General features: G+C 42.2%; 1 protein-coding gene across 2 annotated transcripts in view; it reads left to right on the top strand.

Moving 5' to 3' along the window:
* Window positions 1–19,268, top strand: part of LOC111220548 (neurexin-1a) — a 163,502-nt gene that overhangs the window by 19,101 nt on the left and 125,133 nt on the right. For both annotated transcript variants that reach the window (XM_022743641.1, XM_022743640.1), the window contains exons 5-9: window positions 7,148–7,351; window positions 9,743–9,769; window positions 15,883–16,005; window positions 16,849–17,230; window positions 18,626–18,816. In XM_022743641.1, the coding sequence (XP_022599362.1) occupies window positions 7,148–7,351; window positions 9,743–9,769; window positions 15,883–16,005; window positions 16,849–17,230; window positions 18,626–18,816 (927 nt within the window). The remainder of the gene's footprint in view (window positions 1–7,147; window positions 7,352–9,742; window positions 9,770–15,882; window positions 16,006–16,848; window positions 17,231–18,625; window positions 18,817–19,268) is intronic.

The following is a 19,268-nucleotide window of genomic DNA, read 5'->3' as shown; positions in this document are numbered from 1 at the left end:
GTGCGTGTGTGTGTGTGTGAGAAATGTTGACGCTGATGCTGCACAGTGACACACTTCTTCCGCACCGTGCATTGTCCTCTGAGAAAGGCATGCGACCACAGAAGTGTGAATATAACTGACATCAAAGACAAGCAGAAGCAGAATGGGTTTTAATTATATCCGCTATAGATTTAGTATTCGTTGTCTGAAATGGACCTCCTTTCAAGTTCAGCATCACCAGACAACAACCTGCAGGTTTTTTTTTTTTTTTTTTGATCTGGGCTGATGGTTGAACATCAGCAGCAAACTGAAAGTAATGTAAGACAGGAAAGAAAAGTGTTGCATGTGGAGAGGCAGGCAGGCAGACAGACAGACAGACAGACAGACAGACAGACAGACAGACAGACAGACAGACAGACAGACAGAATGAGTCAGGGTGAGCAAAGTGTTGACTGGCTGATGTTTAGACCATGCTGAGTGGCAGGTGACTGATGCACCGCTGAGAAGCTCCTGGTCACGTCCGCCATACACACGAGCCTGTAAATTGGCTGTCTTCTGCTAACCATTTGGCTCATCAAACCACTCGCTCATGACCAGACCTGGTGCGGAATACTTATCCCTCTCTCCTCCACAGAAGAGAAATAGGAGGAGTGAGTGTCACACAGTTGAACTCTGAGAGCTCCATGTCTTAGCTGAAGCACACCTGAGTCTGAGTATCACAGCTTTTTCTAGGCATTCATAGTAAAATAAAAAGAAAATCGTCTTCTCAAAATTCCATCTGCAGTGTTTGTTCTAACTTATGACTTGATAAATAAACCAATATCTGTGTATGTATTTACGTATTGTAAGAGCTGCAGTTGTGTGAAGTTAGACCGTCTTGCTAACCTGGCCTTAACACTCCACTGCAGATCCTTTTTATTGTATTTATATTTTTTTGTTACTGTATGTGTAATGATGTGGCTGAGAGAAAAAAAAAAAAAGCAGCCATAAGGACATTTCTTTGCTTACAAATGCAAAGCTCAGCGTGGACTCGCTTTTCTCGCCTGTTCAGCATTGGCTTGTTGGTCCTGGTGATGAAGGATTGCCCTTTGACCCCTTTGATTGAACACTAGCCCGATTAAAACAGCAAACAGCTGTGCGAGGACGCCAAATCCTTCACTTGCTCGTACGGTCTGCACCGAGGCAATTATTTTTACATTGGCTTATTTTCGGACTGATTGGATAAATATGTTATAAAATGTATAGGTCTTTCGCCAAAGAGATTAGCGACATGAACTCATATTAACAGCCCAGGATTTGGGAGTAATGAAAATCATTTGAAGGTCTGAAAATACAGTTCAAATGTCTTTTTGAATAATCACAGATGAGTGGCCTAATGATATTTTTTTTTATACATGAATTAAGTGTATCAAGTGCATATTCACTGTATGTAAAACTGCTGTATACTGTGAATTTATAATGAATATGATATCAACACAAAAATTACCCTCGGCCAATGTTTACAATACATATATTATTATGTATTTGTCTTGTGCTTCTGAAGGGGGAAAGGTTTCATGCCGCAGCAGTATGTGCAGAATTTACATCATGAAATCTCGACGGAGCGAGAGAAGCAAATGAGCGAAAACAATTAACATATGCATACTCAAGGCAAATGTCAAAAAAGAGCCCAAGCATGTGACACCGTTATCACAGTGTGATGCATCTGCACAGGAACGACAGCCGGAACAGGTTTTCGTCGGGTGGGGGGGGCAAGGGGGGGCCAGAAAAAGGAACTCTAGTTGGAATGTAACACCTCCCACGCAGTTACATGTGTCAGCTCTACATGTGCTTGTGCGACTCTGCGCTTAAGTCATTCACCCTATAAAATGCAGTTAGCTGAAATACCCTGGTTTATGGGATGCGGACTACGTCTGGCTGATGACACGCTAAAGACACGGCTTGATGCTTGATCGAGATCTGCCGAGTCGAACGGAAGCAAAATAACACGGATGCACGTGATACCCGGAAGATGATGCGTTTCCTGTTTACTGCTCTGAGCGCGGCTGATTCAGTCCTGAATGTCTGATCACATGTGACCTGTCGTGTAACTGCAGAAATGTAGTTAATGCGAAGACAGGAAATTAATATTCGAGCTAAAAGAGTACACGAAAGAGAGAATCTAAATCTCCTCCATCTCTGATGAACGTGTCAGTTAGGCTGCTCTGATTTTCCGCATGTGCATCTCCATTCTAGCTAATGAGTTGACAGGAATTAGGGCATAGTACATGAGGGAGGTTTAGTGGGCACAGATCGTTTCACTACAGGAAGAGATTTACTTATCCAGAGAGTGCTCTGGAAATTTAAAACGACATAATCCACTCTGACTTATTCTGAAAACAACAGCAGAAAAAAAATCTGCATCTCTGCGTTTGAATCAACTGCGTGTTGCAGAGGGTCTCCACCACCATGACCCTCCTCTCGTCTTCCTCCTCACACCCGAGTGTCTCCTGCCATCTCGGCTGCTCTGTCCAAATCCAAACTCTCTCTCTTTTTTTTTTTTTTTTTTAAATTTTATCTGGCTGTCTCTGCTTTGTGTATGAGACTGGCATCGACGGGAGTGTGAGTGGGAGCAGTGGTATGGAGGATGGGGCCCGGCGTGCTGCCAGCTGTTTTGATGGCTCCAGATTGCCTCTGCGCTGGTAGGATGAAGCAGGCACCAGCAGGCCGAGGAGCTGTCAAAAGAATTACCCCAGCTCTCACTTATCCATGCATGGTGTACCACCCGGTGGCAAAATATAGCTACTGCATATGGCGGAGGAGGAGGAGGACAACGAGTGGAAGGAACAGGAGGTGGAGTTTCGGAAGAGAACCATGGAGCTATTCGCCCTATTTTGAGAGATTTTAATTAAGCAGACAAAGCAATTTTCCCCCTTGCATCCCAAATGTCTTCCCCTTCATTGTTCCTCCAGTTGCTAATTAGCCCAAATATTAGTCTTGCAAGTGTGAGGCTAAGGCGGCGTCTCCCAGATGGTGCAGTAGGTGCGTTGCAGCACATGCACATATTCCCAAATGAGATATGACGTGCTGGATTCCAACACTGACGGCACCTGCATGAATTCACATGGATGGCGGTTACACATACCTGCGATGAATAAAGATAAAGGGCGGAACATCAATATATAGATCAACACACAAGTTTGCTTACATGTGCCTGACTCACACACACACACACACACACACACACACACACACACACACACACACACAACTTTCTGATGTGTGCACATGTGAGCACACATTTTTTTTTTTTTTTTTGAAGGCATGAATCCATAATACTGCAATATATTATTCCCACCATCCACATTAGGTGCAGGATATCTTGTTCCAAAACATAGACCGTTACAATGGAATACATCAAAACATTATGTAAATCAGTATAACTGTAGAAAAACTGGTTCTTTGAGCACATTTATTGCTTTTCAGAGCATAAAACCATTTGCCATCGGTCCGAAGCAAAAGCCAAGAGGTGCAGAATGTTATTGCGTAATTGTGAAATGCCCTTAAAGGGGAATATGGCTGAGTTTTAGCATTAAAACACGTTTTAGCCATGCCCTTTGACAGCGCACTCTGTGTTAGTCACCATTCACCACACTTGAATATAGTCACAAATTAGAGAGAACTGGTTGTCTCATGCCCTGAAGCGATGCACACAGATGTGCAGAAAATTGGTCGAAAAACATGCAAAATGTGACTGTGAGAGTGCTCAGGGTTGATTATCTGGGGATATAGGCACGTGTTGTGGAACAGAGGTTTGGCCAAGAGTGAAATAAACAATCATATTTGTTTCAGTACACAAACCTAAAGCCTAAAACGTAAAACATTCAATTAGTCTCACATTCTTCCTCCAAGGTTTTATCTGTACATCAGGGCTTTTGATTTCCAGTTTCTATAGTTTCTGATAATGGGTCTTGTTGAAAGACCTTGATAGCACAGCAATGACCAAAGACTGGAGATTAACTTGTAAATCATTAAACTAAATGGTAATTCTCCTTTTAATAGTCTCAGTGGGCTGAGAAACCTAATTCGCACATACTAAATCTTTACCGTCTTGGCTGTCGCGTGTATTCCTGACAGCAGCACAAGCTGAAGCTGCAGATTCCACCACTCCGAACGGACACACTGATCCATTTTCTGTCTCTGCTCTCATTTTCCTAGCCCTAATGAAGTTGCCTTATGGCCACGGAGCAGCAAGATGTGAAGTCGGCCCGTGATATCTTATCTCCTGCTAATATCCATCCTCCCCCCTCCTCTCCCCTTCCCCCCCCCCCCCCCCGTCTTCTCGTAAAATTCCGACTCGATATGGCAGACTTTTTTCTCTTTTTTTCACACTTTTAATAGCCAGAGAGTCTGTTTCTCGGATCGTGTATACTAAGATACTCAAAGAAGAGGCTGCGGTGAAAGAGACATGAGCAGCCTTGAATTATTTATGATATCTCTAAGCCATTTCTTCCTGTTTATTGTGGATGTTCAACATACATTTTCCAAAAAAAGCCTTCGGCAGTGGTTGTATTCCAGCAACTTTTGAATTGGATTGGGCCTGGTGCCCTGACACTGTGGGACATCACAATCCTGTGACATGCAGCTGACAGCTCTCCCTTCCTGCAGAGCCTGTTCTCCTTCGGGGAGAATGGAGGAAGCCTGTCTGCCATTACTCCCCCTTGTTAGTAGCCTCCACAAGCCTTATTTGTTACCTCTTTGAAATACCCTCCAAATCCCCCCCTCTTGTTCCATTCCTTCCCCTCTCCCCCCTCCCCCCAAATTGCTCCTTGTTCTCTTGTGAAAATCAGAAAACAATGTTGTATTGTGCTTTACGAGACAGAAAATGAATGCTTGGTTTAGTTTGGTATGCTCCATCTCCCCTCTGACAGCCTCCCGTTGGGTTGGCACAGGCAGAAACTCCCAGCTTCAGTCCTCTCAATTTATTTTGATATTAAACATGGGAGTGCCATTAAAAAAAAAAAAAAAATGACTGGGCTTCCAGGATTGGATTTTTGACAGGTGCTCACTTTGCATTAGGTAATGTTTCCTTCACACGTCAGTCTCCATATTTTCATATCTGTCTGGACGTTTCTTTTTGATGCCATTCTAGACGAGCTCTCGTATGAGTTTCAGCAGTGGTGACAGCTTGAATGAAATTCAGTGTTTACTCCAGTTGTAATTAATTTTATCTATTCAGTCTAAGAAGATTATTCATATGAGTAAAGCGTTCTTTATTTATATTATGAGGTCACATCAGACGCCTTTCTACTCACCTTGATTCTCAGCAGGTATTTGTTTTTAGTCAATTGACCAGACTCCATACTGTTTTTATATACACTTAGTAATTAAGGAAGCGGTGCTTACACAGTGCTAGACCCATTCAAAGAATTATTGTCACCATCAGTGCAGTGTTAGATTTTTCTTCTTTTTGTTTTCTTTCCTTTTTACCTTGAGCATTTTTTTCAGGGTATAATGGATCCAGTTTCAAACGGAGGCATTTTAAAAGGAGCAAGGTTTATGCTGGAGCAGAAATTCTATACAGTGCAGCACTTAGATCTGTCACTCATTGTTTAGCAGTAATGGTTTTCACGTCCCATCCTCCCAGAGTAAACATACACCTGAGCACCAGACAGTGGCTGTGTATTTGTATACAGCATGAAGCGTAGACACATGCAGAGGATAAGTCAAACACGGCGAGGAAATGCTCTCGTTGGGTCTAAGTGCTAGCTAATATTGCAGCGACAAACATTTTTTCAAGTGTTAGGAGTTTGAACAGTTGCTCCATTTTTCCTGGCATCTGCTAACAGTTTCCAAATGCAGCTCTTTGCTTTAGCTGCCTGGCAGGAAGCAGACAGTTTAGCAGTGAGAACTCGTTTGTCACACGCCCCTGTCATCTGCAGCATACCCCAGGAGGTCGTGGAGAAATTGGATTTGGGTGAGGAATGTGACGGAGTCATCCCAGGGGATGGATGTGACATTGGCTCTGTGTGATGAGGAAGTGGTGATGAGGTGGTGTGTGTACATTGGTACCCTATCACCCCCACCTCTCTCCATCTCCCGTCCCTCCAACTCGCCTTCTATCTGTTTCAGCACTGCGGCTGCAGTAATGGCTTTGTTATTGGGTTTTGGTTTAGTTACACTACCGGAAATGCTGTTACAACCTCCTGCCGGTGTTAAACAATCGCCCCAGCATTTCTCCTGCCTAATGCTTTGAGTAAATGCAGTCACCCTGAGCAGAAGCTCAATATTCAAGGTCCACAGACTATTACGATTCTGTCACCGTTTGTATTTTTCCCCCTCAGTCAATACCAATTTGTCCTTTTGTAGTTTCCCACTATTATATAGCAGATACAAAAATTGTGGATATAATGCTGCTACTTGTTATTACCTCTGTTAGTTTGTATTGGCGTTGTTTCCTTTATTTCCTCTCCAGTAAGATCTTTCTGCTTGTCATGATGTGTTCACTGTCTTCTGTGTGTCTACTGTCATAGCATGTATGTACTTCCATGCTCTTTTCACTGATGGAGGGCAGCGCTTCCACTGGCACAGAGAAGACAGGACTCAGACTTTGGAGGGAGTTTGGGTAGCTGTCAGCTGTAGTACACAGTCTTATGCAATGCAACACTAGTGACAAGTGTTTGCGCGCTGCTCTTGGATGACATATCTGCGCACATGCCATTTTGCAGTCACTTTCTCTTTGAACTGACTCTCTTTGTGTTGTATTTGTATTTCTAGCAGCCTAATAGTAGCTGGATTCATCAGTGGAGTGCTCCTCCTTAGCAATTCTGCAAAGCACATGTCTGACAAACACATCTGGAGACACTCCTGGAAGACTGAAGTCATCCCTGTGTTTGTCAGCATCATGGTTTAATCATTCCTGTGTGAATGGATGACAAGTCAGCGCTGGTTCACTGCAAAGCTTGTGTTGCAGTAGGAGTATCTCGGTGCATAATGGGCCGTCTCACTCTGTATTTGAATACATGCTCTCTATTGAATGTCTTCCCCTCTAATGTATTTCTTCCAGACTCCAGACTGAAAGTTACAGCGCTGAATTATATCCACAAATAAGACATCATCTACTTTAAAAACTGCCACACTCCATTTTACCCGTCACTCATCCAGTTTCTCTTCCTCCTTCTCTCTGCAGAGGCGACCATCCTCAGCTATGACGGCAGTAAGTTCATGAAGGTCCAGCTGCCCGTGGTGATGCACACAGAAGCTGAGGATGTGTCCCTGCGCTTCCGCTCCCAGCGAGCCTATGGCATCCTAATAGCCACCACGTCTCGGGACTCGGCTGACAGCCTGCGTCTCGAGCTGGAGAGCGGCCGCGTGCGCCTGACTGTCAATTTAGGTAACGTCTCGGACATGCACCGGCTGCAGCCGCACAGTCATGTGTCAGATAACACTAAATTAAGCTCGATAACGCTTTCAAATACGCACACTCTCTCTCACACACACACACACACACATCCACACACCCCAGTTATTCTTATATTATACATATTTTGAATAGAAGGAGATGGTGTAAAGACTTTCAATGGCAAGAGTCTGCGGCTCTCCGCTCACTGCCAGTTGAGCACACAGCTGCCATTGCCCAGCAGGGAATGCTCGCTGCCCACTCCATCAGCTGACCCCAGATCGACATCCATACGTGTGCATTGCTCTAAAGGGAATTGCCCTCACAGCGCACACACTGCTGTATTCTTTCCTGGTGCATTTACAGATACACCCAGTTATCATTCATAATAAGAAGCTAACAATTGAAGATGAAGGAGGGTGTTTGTAATATCACACCTCTTCTCTAATATCCCCTAGTTGCACACACGTGTTTTTTTTTTAATCATTTAATCATTTGTTCCTATGCACTTTAATCATTGTAGGAAGAATGCATGATCGCACATAAATCAGCAAATGTATCTTAAATGAGCACAGGGAAAGACATGCTCCACCCCTCCCCCCCTGCCTACAGCAAAAAAAAAAAAAAAAAATTGAGGGCAAAATGAAAGAGTCTGTGTGAGTGTGTGTATGTGTGTGCTTATTTGCTCGGGAAAGAATCCAATGATGCCTGTGAAAAGTTTGATATCTCTCAAACAGAGCAATGCCGCACAAATGATAGCCATCTATTTCTCCTTTCCACTGGCTAAACAGAAATGGGCTCCCTAAGCGGAGCCGTTTAGCCGTGCATGCAAAGTAGACAGTCTGTGTCTGCTGTCAACCACAAGGAAGCATGTGTCCCCCCCCCCCCCCTGCACCACCGTGGAAGACAACAGCGCCACACACTGACAGGGCTCGCGAGTCAGATCATGGGAACTACAAACGAAAGATGCCTTCTGATGAAAGCAACAGGTCACTGTGTTCTGTTTCATGTTTGAATTATATTATTATTATATCACATTTTAAAGGTTTTTTTTTTTTTTTTTTTTTTTTTGTGAGTTCGTCCCCAGCCATCAGCCCTTGAAGCCTGTCTTCCTCACCCCTCATTCAAAAAGCAGAGCATTCCCTGTAAGGGTAGGGCTAGTGTTGGTCTCTGGCTGTTTGCGACCACTTTTCTGCTGTGGTTGACAACACACGACAGACGGGGCCAAACGGGGAAGGAGGGGAGGGAGTTTGATCTGGGTCACCTTTCTCAGAGCACGACGCGAGCTGAGCCTCGGGAACCAGAGAGGTAAAGAAAAGATAAAGTAATGGTGGCAGTCTATAAGGCACTGCTGAGCGATACAAGCTTAATGAGGAGTAGGCCATCAGTAACTGTTACCATGAAAAAAAAAAAGATAACTCTATTATGGTGGGAGAAATATTGAGATACTTTTTAGGAAAATATTTAGTAGTTTTGCCTTCAAATGTTTTTTTTTAAGTCAGAGTATAAATCAGAAAAAAAGTATTAAAAGTTAAAATACCCTTCATGCAGAATATTATATTATTATAGACCTTATATGATTGGATTATTAAAACTTTAACTTATGCTTTAACATGTAAGCAGCATTTTAATGCTGGTGAAGTTATGCAAATAGCAAATTTTACCTCCCTTATAGGTAGTGGGTGGTAAATCCTATAATAACACATCATAGTTTATAAGTTGATCATACCGTTATATACGAATACACAAACAACTGTTGCTTAAAGCATCAGCAACAGTGGTTCAATTGGATTTTTTTGCATATCATTAACCTTATTAAAGTCATAATATGATGTAGTGCATGAGACAATGCACAAAGGTGGGAAAGTAGCGTGGAAAGATGTAGAAGTCGGACAGATGAAGAGATAGTCGGAGAGAGAGAGAGAGAGAGAGAGAGAGAAACGGGGGTGGAGAGAATCGAAAAATACCCACCTCCCACCTGGCCCTGTCTGACCCTGACTAAAATCTGATGCTCTCACACTGAATAGAAGATCATATTCTAAAAATGAACAGAAAAATCCCCCAGCTTGCAAAAAACATTTTGTTTGGCTACCTGGCAAAAACAAAACGAAACAATGTCATAAAGCGAAAACTCAGCCCTCATGATTCTCTATTCTACATGGCTGGAACTTGTATTCTTTTATACTCCATGCTGTGCTCCTCTGGCCCAGCTCCACTGTAGTGCTTTTACCAGCTCGCTGCAGCTCGGGGCCACGGGTGAGAGCATCAGAGGACGGACAGTGTCCGTGTGTGTGTCCCCAGAGGGGTGGACTGTATGCTTTAATGATGTCTGCAGCTGTAACGTTGAAAGATGAATTTATCTCTCATCTATTCTTCCCCATCTAGATTGTATCAGGATTAACTGTACCTCCAGTAAGTTACTGTTCACCTTTTCTTCTTCTTCTTCATCTTCTTCTCTAACTCTTACTGTTTCTGGACGTTCTTGTTTTTAGTCCCAAGCTGTGTTGTCACGTAGCCAGGTTTACAATTTCTTCTCTGCAGCCAGTATGTGATCCTGACATTTAAACATCCTAAAGCTTTGAAATTATATATGTGGCTTGCACCTTGCATTGACATAAACATTACATTTTGTCATAGAGGTGTGGGTTCATAAGAATTGCTTGGTGGTGTTGTGTGCATCAGCTGTCCAGGAGAATAATGAGCGAGAGGGAGGGAGGCTTGAATTAATCACAAACCTAAATATGGCAGCGATTCTACACACTCAGTTGTTTCTAATTAACAAACCTTCTCACTCATGAATTCAGGCTGATATAAGACACATGCCTTGGGAGCGCAGGTATTTTAGACATGCATGATTTCCTTGTCTCCCCCCTCGCTTTTTTTTTTTTTTTTTTTTCTGGTTTCCTTTCTACTCCAATATTTCACGCTGGTTGTAAATTGATGACGCCATTCAAGGTACAGAGGAAATACAGAGTGTGATTTTATTATTCTCATTAACCTGCCTCACAGAGCAGAAAGAAAGGGATGAAGAGGGAGGGAGAGAGAATAGATCTTGTTGTGGGACTCACAGTGTGTGTGTGTGTGTGTGTGTGTGTGTGTATGTGTGTCTGTTTCAACAGAGAGGTTACATTGCAATATTTTGGGAGGTAAATATCCCTGACATTTATTATTCAGGAACAGTGATGAATTAATAATTACTTCACCGGAGTCATAATACGCGAGCTTTCTTCCTGTTTAACGATTCTGAAGTGACAGACACATTCTCAGTATCAGTAAATACCAACAGATATTAGTCAGTTTAGGCTCTATAATGGAGTGCCAGTGTCACATTGTATATAAGAACAAACTGTTCTCTGAAAACACCAGTGTTGGATCTCTTTGTGTGAGAAGCGTTACAGTATTTGAAGGTCAACGCCTGATGAGAAGCGGAGACTTACACAACAAAACGCCTCCGCGCGGAATCACATGACGTGACCTCTAGCCAGCCCTTCTTAACACCTTTCTAAATGCTAAATAGCATTGTTCATGCATCTTGGATTGCATCCCTTGTTTGTGTATGCAAATTAAAAGCTCTAAGCTCTAATTCCCGCCTTTCAGTGCTTTAAAAGGTCATTCTTGGTTTATGAGGATAGTGTGGAGGCATAATCTGTGCATGCATGGACACCAGGGGGTTGTTATTTGCTCTTTGGATTACTTTATTTCTATCGTTATTCATTTTTCTCTTCTGATATTTAGCTTCAGTCGGTGCCAGAATGCAGTGTTGCATTGAAGTTCTGGTTGAAGGAAAGAAAATACACAATCTTTAATATGAACACCACTGTAGGTTCAATAGCTGCTTTAGTCACTTTCTTAGAAAACAGTGCAGTGTAGTGTGTGCAGTGTGTCTTAAAAGGCTGGATGATTTCACACAGTGCTGTAGGAATAATGCAAAAATGAAATTACCAGACTAGCACTAGTTTGTTAAACTGATGTCATGCTGACATGTACATATATTTATATTGGTGTGAATTCTGTTTGTGTACATTTTCTTAGTGTACCTCTGTTATTTGCATAAAAATAATAGTCTTAAAAGTAATAAAATACTAATCACATTTACAGAATTAACTAATGTTTTATAGATGGAAGAAATATACACTAGAAGTTCCCACACAGAACTAAGCTGCTCTGTAATTCAAAGAGAAATTATTTTGATTCCATCAACATTTAATATCATGCTACAGGGAAAATGAATGTTTAAGTAAAATTCAGAGAAAAAAGAAGCAGGTCTTTTTTTTTTTAATAGATTCAGACCTAATTGTGTCATAAGAAAATGTTTAATTGAAGTTCTTGGATAGAACTGTGCTAAGCCAGTGCGTGCATTTCCACTTATGAAGCGTTTAATTCATTTTTTTTTTTTTTTTTTTTTTTTTTTTTCTAGGTTGTTATTTTTCTCCATGTTATTTTTGTCCTCTTTTTTTCTGTGTTAATTAATGTGTCTTGTCAGGCGCTGCAGCTCCGGTCAGCTCGGTGGATGAAGAATTTCAGAGCAGCGACTCAAAGAACACATCACTGTCTATTAGGGACCTTGGCTCCCTGGGGCTGCCCAGAGCTGTCTGAAGAAAACACTGCCACTCCGACTTAAACACTGTTAACAGGCACTGAGTGACAACAAACTAAAAATATGATCTAAAAATATCTTGTGACAGATTGGCTTTTTTTTTTTTTTTTCTCTGCCATTCCGGTCTTCTATTATTCATTAATTTGAACTGCAGGATAATCACAATTTACAGTGGAGCCAGGATGCAGTGATTATTCTCTCCCTGACCTTCTTGAGCAGTAACTCAAGGCAGTTTTTTTTCTCTCATAATTGATCATTTCCACGCATCAGTCTTTCTTTTTTTTTGGCTTATTTAGTGTGAAAGAGCAGGAGGAGATTCTGTTACATGGAAATTACACCTGTGTGCATGTTGGAATGATAGATGAGGGGATGATTTAAAGGGCAGATGCATAGGGGGGTGAGGTACACACTCTGTGCTTATCAGCTGTGTTTGCCACTATTATTGAGTGCTTGTGATGCACAGTGTATGTTGGCAAAAAGATGTGTATGAATTCGGATTGATTTTTGCTACATCATTGCACAACTCGGTGGTTTTGTGGTTAGATGGAAATATGAAGACGTGTACATTCTGAAGACCGCTATTTTCATCATCACTAACATTGATAGTACACGCTCACTGACTGCAGCTAAAATCCTCAAATCCGAAATCAAACTATTAAAATACTGATATTAGAATTTAATGGTGCCCACCTTTATGCTAGGAAAGCTAATCTCTGTGTCGAGCAGACTGATTGAATCTATCTGTCATTTAGGGAGAAATTACAGTGTAGATGAGTCAACCTGAAGATAAAAATATATCCCTATTCACCACGGCATAAATTATGATGTAGTAAGGGACTGTACAAAAATGATTGAGTGAGTGTGGAAGAGGGCTCAACTCTATGTTTTTCTTTTTAGAAAATCAGGCCACTCCCCAGAGTTATTGATGTTTTTCTTTGGACCCTGCAACAGCCCTCCCCCTACAATCTCAAAATAATAGTGATCTATTTTTCATATAGCAAATCTTATAAGGGAAGATCTGCTCTCCCAAACAATTTAGACTGCCCCTCCCTTCAGCAAAAATAAGCCACCACCAATAAGCTATAGCAGTGAGATCAAAAGCTGACTGTGTGTGTGTGTGTGTGTGTGTGTGTGTGTGTGTGTGTGTCATTGATGTGTGTGTGTGTGTGTGTGTGTGTGTGTTAGTGTTAGTGTTAGTGTGTGTGTGTGTGTGTGTGTGTGTCTGCCTGTGACGCCAGTGTAAACTGAGTATCCCGTGAAGGGAAACAACAGTGGAGTGCTTTAGATTTAGGAGTAATTATGATGATGCTCTTTGTGGTCGCTGCGAATTAGTTTCATAAAGGGGCTAACATGTTGGCTCAGCAGTCCTTGTAACCAACATTAGCAACTTACATTGAAAGCTGAGAATAAACATTGAACATCACCCAAAGTTAGAGCACGCTGAGGGACTTTTCCTGTCAAGCCGGCAGCCGCCGTTAACATGACACGATTATGCAGTCATTGTGAAAAAAAAAAACCTAAAAAAACCCCTGATCTCAGGGATTTGATGGCAGTTAGATCGAGCAACAACCTTTCAACACGTTCAGTATGGAGCAGTCTCTGTTTATAGAACAAATAAACCTAAATGCAAATGACACGGAGCAGCAGATTAGCAGCGATTGTCATCATATATTGTTTTGACACCATTTAACCTCTGCTTGCTTAAACATTTTCTCCGTGTGTTTTCAGTTAGCAGGGCATTGATTGGACAAGCAGGTCGCCTGGCATGGCAGCCTGCTAAGTTTGCCTCTCTATGTGTGCTGGCTTTGATGTCTGTGTTGATGGTAATCCAGCAGTGGTGGCCTGCTGCTTGGTCAGTGAGTCTCTCTTTTTTTTTTTTTTTCCCCCCCTCCACCTGGGTGAGTCACAGCGGTCGGGTCAGGCACCACCAGTATCTGGCCTGTCATCCAGCCAGCCAGAGCTGATTGACTGGATAATCACATCTTCTCATGCTGCCCTGTGCCACACTTCTCCACTGTTCCCTTGGGCCTGAAGTCAATGAGGCAGGGAGGGATCACTGTAGATCCATCACTGCAGATAGATCACCATCAGCGAGGGCACTAGAGAGGGCTGCACGCGCAGACAGCGGACTAAAGGCCCTTAATGTCTGGCCAGCAGCTGGCAGTTTGGACCGCAGACTGCACAACAGGCGTAAAACCAGGCCCTACAGTAGTGGATGTTGTGCAAGAATGTGCTGCTTAATACGATTGACCTCTTTTCCCCCTTCCTTTTCTTTCCTCCTTGGAGAGCAACAAGGACAGGATGATGGAAGGCAAAGATCAAGCATGCTTTCAAGTCCAACTCCATCCTATTATTTCATATCTCTCATCCTTAATCCCTCGCCAGTCGTCTGGTTTCAATCCTGCCCCGGTGTTTAGTGCTTACAAAGCAGAACTGTGCCTCTGAGATTGAGTGTGTCCCAGTACTTTGGCACCCTCAGATTTGCATACACATTGCATTGGGTGCTTTGAAGATTGCAGAAAAGCAGGAAATAAATAGCCATAAATGGGTTCAGGGGAACGAACCTGGCACCCATCTGAAATGCTCCCCACAGTGGGCAAGGTATCCGGAGCCCGGGGATTTTAATATTGTCACAGTGGTGTCTTAATTGGTCTGTTTGGTTCTGTGAGCCCAGGAGGGGAACATCACAGCCATATAGCAATTCAAAGATGCTCTAAGACGGAGGCTGCATGAAAAAATAATGCGTTGCCCCAATTGGACCAATGTTGGAATTTCTAAAAGCAGAAGTGTATCTGGGAGAGATTTTTTTTTTTTTTTTTTTTTTTTTTTCTTTCCGCTCATGAGATCACAGAGATTTGTTGCAGTTGCAATGATTTATCTTATCTGTGATTCCAAATTCGATTATGTGGAATCGCATTTGATTTAGATTCTGTGTGACATCTGCTTTACTACTTGCCAGCAGTGACACACGTCATGGAATATTAACACGCTGGTTTCAGGATGTGCGAAGGGGATGGTTCAGTATTTTTTATTAGTGAAATGTTTTTCAGTTGAATGGTTATTTGAAGGTATTTATGGATTTAATGAAGTGCAGCAGATTTAATAATAGAGTTTGTGCACAGTGTTACCGTAGCTACCTGTTACCTGCTGGCTTTTTCCTAAACACTCAATCATTTTCAAGGCTGCTGATGAAAATCACATTCTGTATTTCCTGTATTTTCCAAGAACAATAGACTGTCTGTATTTGCTTTAAAAGGGGTTCTTTTCACCACCAAGAACACTGCTTCCATTATTCAAGTATTTCCTCCCGTATCACTGTTTCATTTCATGTGTTGGACATGAGCGAAATCAAATGCTGGGTCTGTAAGTAAACAAGATGGAGAGTGATGCTCAGATAAGTGCTTTGCTCTGTTGTAGCCTTTTGGTATAGTCATTTGCTGCCACCAAGTGGCATGAGAGGAATGGGGTAAAAAAAAAAAAAAAAACACAAGATGAGAGACCAGCTGTAATAAAACATCTAATTATCCCTTTTCTCTTTAGTTAAATCAAAACCTCACAAAACAGTTAGTGTGAGTACCATCGGTGATAATTAAGTGACATCCTGATTACTGCCTCCCTCCTCTTTGTTTGTCGAGAATGGTGTTCAGTGAGAACTCAGGAATGTGATGCCCTATCTAATGGTGCAGGACAGCAAATGCAAGTCAGAATGATGTGTTTTTTTTATGGCCCATTAACTATGTTTACCTTAATGTTTTCTGTCTCTGTCAAACTACTTAACTCATTCACTCTGTCCTCCTTCCGATCGCCCCTCCTCCCCCTCCCTCTCTGATACTGTTTATATCTCCTATCTCTCAGCCTCTCTATTATGTGTGTGTGTCTGTTTTGTATGCATGCATGTGTGTTAACCGTTGTTTGGACTGTCCTGCAGGTAAAGGTCCAGAGACTATTTTTGCGGGTCAGAATCTGAACGATAATGAGTGGCACACAGTGCGTGTGTTCAGGAGGGGCAAGAGTTTGAAACTGACCGTAGATGATCTGCCGCCTGTAGAAGGTACTCCTCTTCCTCTCTTCCTCTGACAGAATAGTACTTTCCTCCTATACACTTAAATTACCTGTAACATGTGTTGGGCTCTCAGATATTAGGTAAGACACACGCTCTTATACAGAATAAAAAAACAACTTCAAGTGTATTATTCCGTGCTGTACTCCGCTGTGGAGAGAGCATTCATTCATTCATTTGTTTTTCTGAAAGAGTGTACTATTGAAGGTCTCTTTTCAGTTCAAGGCCAAATGTTGCTCCTCATGATTCATAGGGACATGTTAAAAACCTGTCCTAATAAAATGATGTAAGGCACATTTCTATAGATAATAAGGTGCGATGTGCTGAATTCTGTCCTTATGGGTGAATTGCACCGACTTGAATTAATGATACTATTCATTTTACAACCAAACTATTCTGACACACAGCAGTGGAGAATGTAAATTTCTTTTTTCTGGAATTCATGTTAGATTTCTTTAATGTCCCACAACGTGGCGTCACAACGTTTTCATATGAAGGACCACTAAACTGACACAGATTAGACCATGGACCCCCGTCTGATAAGATTTTTACTTTAAAATGTTTTGTTACAGAAAGTGTTTAGAAACCCATGACCAAAATAGTCATATATTCTGTCACTGTGTTACTTATGGGTGGAATTATAGTGAAAATAAATGATTTCCCTTTTAGCTGGGGACCCCCACGAACTCCCTCAAGGACCACTGGGGGTCCCCAGACCCCACTTTGAGAACCACTGATTTAGAAGATTTCTAGGCGACCCATCAGTTGCCTCTTTAATTGTCGTATACCCCCCATAACGTCCTCTCTCCCTCCTCCCTCCTCTGCCGGTCAAAGGTCAAATGGCGGGCGACCACACCCAGCTGGAGTTCCATAACATTGAGACGGGCATTGTGACAGAGAAGCGCTTCTTGTCCATGGTGCCGTCCAACTTCATCGGCCACCTCCAGAGCCTCGCCTTCAATGGCATGGCCTACATAGACCTCTGTAAAAACGGTGACATTGACTACTGTGAGCTCAATGCCATGATTGGCTTCAAGAACATCATCGCCGACCCCGTCACCTTCAAGTCGCGCTCCAGCTACGTGACCCTCACCACCTTGCAGGCCTACTACTCCATGCACCTTTTCTTCCAGTTCAAAACCACCTCCTCCGACGGGCTCATCCTTTACAACAGCGGGGATGGGAACGACTTCATCGTGGTGGAGCTGGTCAAAGGGTAAGTGAATACTTCCCTGTTGAAGTCTGAGTGCAGAAACTTTGACTGAGTGTTCTCCCACTTATCTACAGCAGATCCCACTCACATCTGTTAAATCTTCCAGCGCTGACACTGAGCTTTTTGTAGATATTTTAAGATATTTTGTTCTTTTTCTGGTAGATTTGACTCCATATTTGGTGCAGCAGTCAGTGCAGTCTGTTTCTTCTGCTCTGCTCGGAGATGATTTGTCAAACAACAATGCTGCCAGTAGAAGTTTGATTTGGTGTAGGCGGCTTCATGTTTTTATTTAGCTGCTGTGGCTGTCACTGCTCAGGCTACAGTAACTCTTGAGCTCTTCTCTTCACACACACACACACACACACACACAAATGCACACATGCACACATGCACGCACGCACGCACGCGCGCACACAGGACTTTATTTGCAGGGCAGACCTGCCTGCCACCAGGTGTAAAGACCAGCAAATGTGAAAAGCAAAAAAAAGCTTTCATCTGTGTTGAATTATTTTTATACTGGTGTAGCGAGATGTTTATTTATGTAAGAATATCCATATAAATGGATTATGGTTTTAATAATGCAACTCTTCATATTTTATGGCAGTTTCCAAACAGAATATAATTCTTGACAGCTTTTCATGCCATTATTATGGGAATTCAAATTCTTTTCTTATCACCTCTATGCCAGAATATTCTCTGAAAGAGCTGTTGGCTATTACTGCTCTTTTTAAATCTTCATGAAGGCACAACAAATACCCGACATAAAAGGGAATCAACTACACAAGGCTGCATTTCTTATTACTGAAATGCAGCTATAGAATGACCTTCTTTTAAGTAATGCCTGAAGTTAATTATTATTCAACATGCTAAACATTAAAGGCATACATTTTAATTAAAATGAGCATGCAAATCATAAACCGCCTGTAAACCAAAGAATTTAAGACCAATTTGTTGAGCACAGCCCAAAACCTTTTATTTAGCTCTTTTTCAGACAGCTGCACTTGCTGATACTCTCTCATGTAAACATTTGAACGCACAGACACTCAGCAACACCAGCAACGCACTCATGGACACTCTTGCTCCAGTTTTCAAAGGTTCATTAGACTTTTCTACTTTTTTATTTTTATTTATTTATTTATTTTTTATTTTGCTCTTGTTACTGTCTGATGTATGTTGTCGGTTAAACACTATCACTAGTCACAGGTTTGTTAAGGGAGCTATAAATAATTTGGATGTGACTAATTATACAGTATATATCTAAAAAATATCTGCGTGTATTTGGGTTACAGCAACAGCGAACAGACAATGCTATGGTTTAAGTCTTTTTCATAACACAGTGTTTTCATGTCCCTTCATTTCTGCACATTGTCGCTCACGTTGCTCGATGTCTGGTTGCAGTTACCTGCACTATGTTTCTGACCTGGGCAACGGAGCCCATCTGATCAAAGGCAACTCCAACAAGCCCCTGAACGACAACCACTGGCACAATGTCATAATCTCCAGAGACACCAACAACCTCCACACTGTCAAGATTGATACCAAGGTCACCACGCAGACGACCACAGGAGCCAAAAACCTGGACCTGAAGGGTGCGTAGGCAAAGTGAATTTAGATATCTTTTTTAGATTTCATGAAATTGGGGCAGCAGTGGCCCAGAGGTGAGAAAAAGCAGATTCGCGGTTGCAGCAGCAGGTAAACCCCGGGGGGTTGGAGGGAAAAATCTTGGTCCTCACTTATTACCACCTCTAAGGTACCCTTCAACAAGAACTTAAGAACTCTGCTGTCCAGCAGCCAACACTAATGGTGTGTGTGTGGAGCGGGGAGTTCATAGAAAAGAGCATTTGTAATTAGCAGACCAACCTTGGATAAAAGGATATTGGCATAATTAGCGCTCTACCTTGAAGAATGTTGTAATCATTGTCATTAAAAAAACTTCAATGAATCAGTACAAAGCGGGCGACAAATTTGTGGCTTGAACATGACATGAAAGACAATATTGATATTGTGTCATAGCTCAGAAAAAATGTCATTGGACCCAATT

This window comes from Seriola dumerili, unplaced genomic scaffold (assembly GCF_002260705.1).
Source record: "Seriola dumerili isolate Sdu_G_001 unplaced genomic scaffold, Sdu_1.0 BDQW01000073.1, whole genome shotgun sequence".
Lineage (NCBI taxonomy): Eukaryota > Metazoa > Chordata > Actinopteri > Carangiformes > Carangidae > Seriola > Seriola dumerili.
The sequence above is the reverse complement of the archived record's forward strand: the minus strand, read 5'-3'. Positions and strand labels throughout refer to the sequence as shown.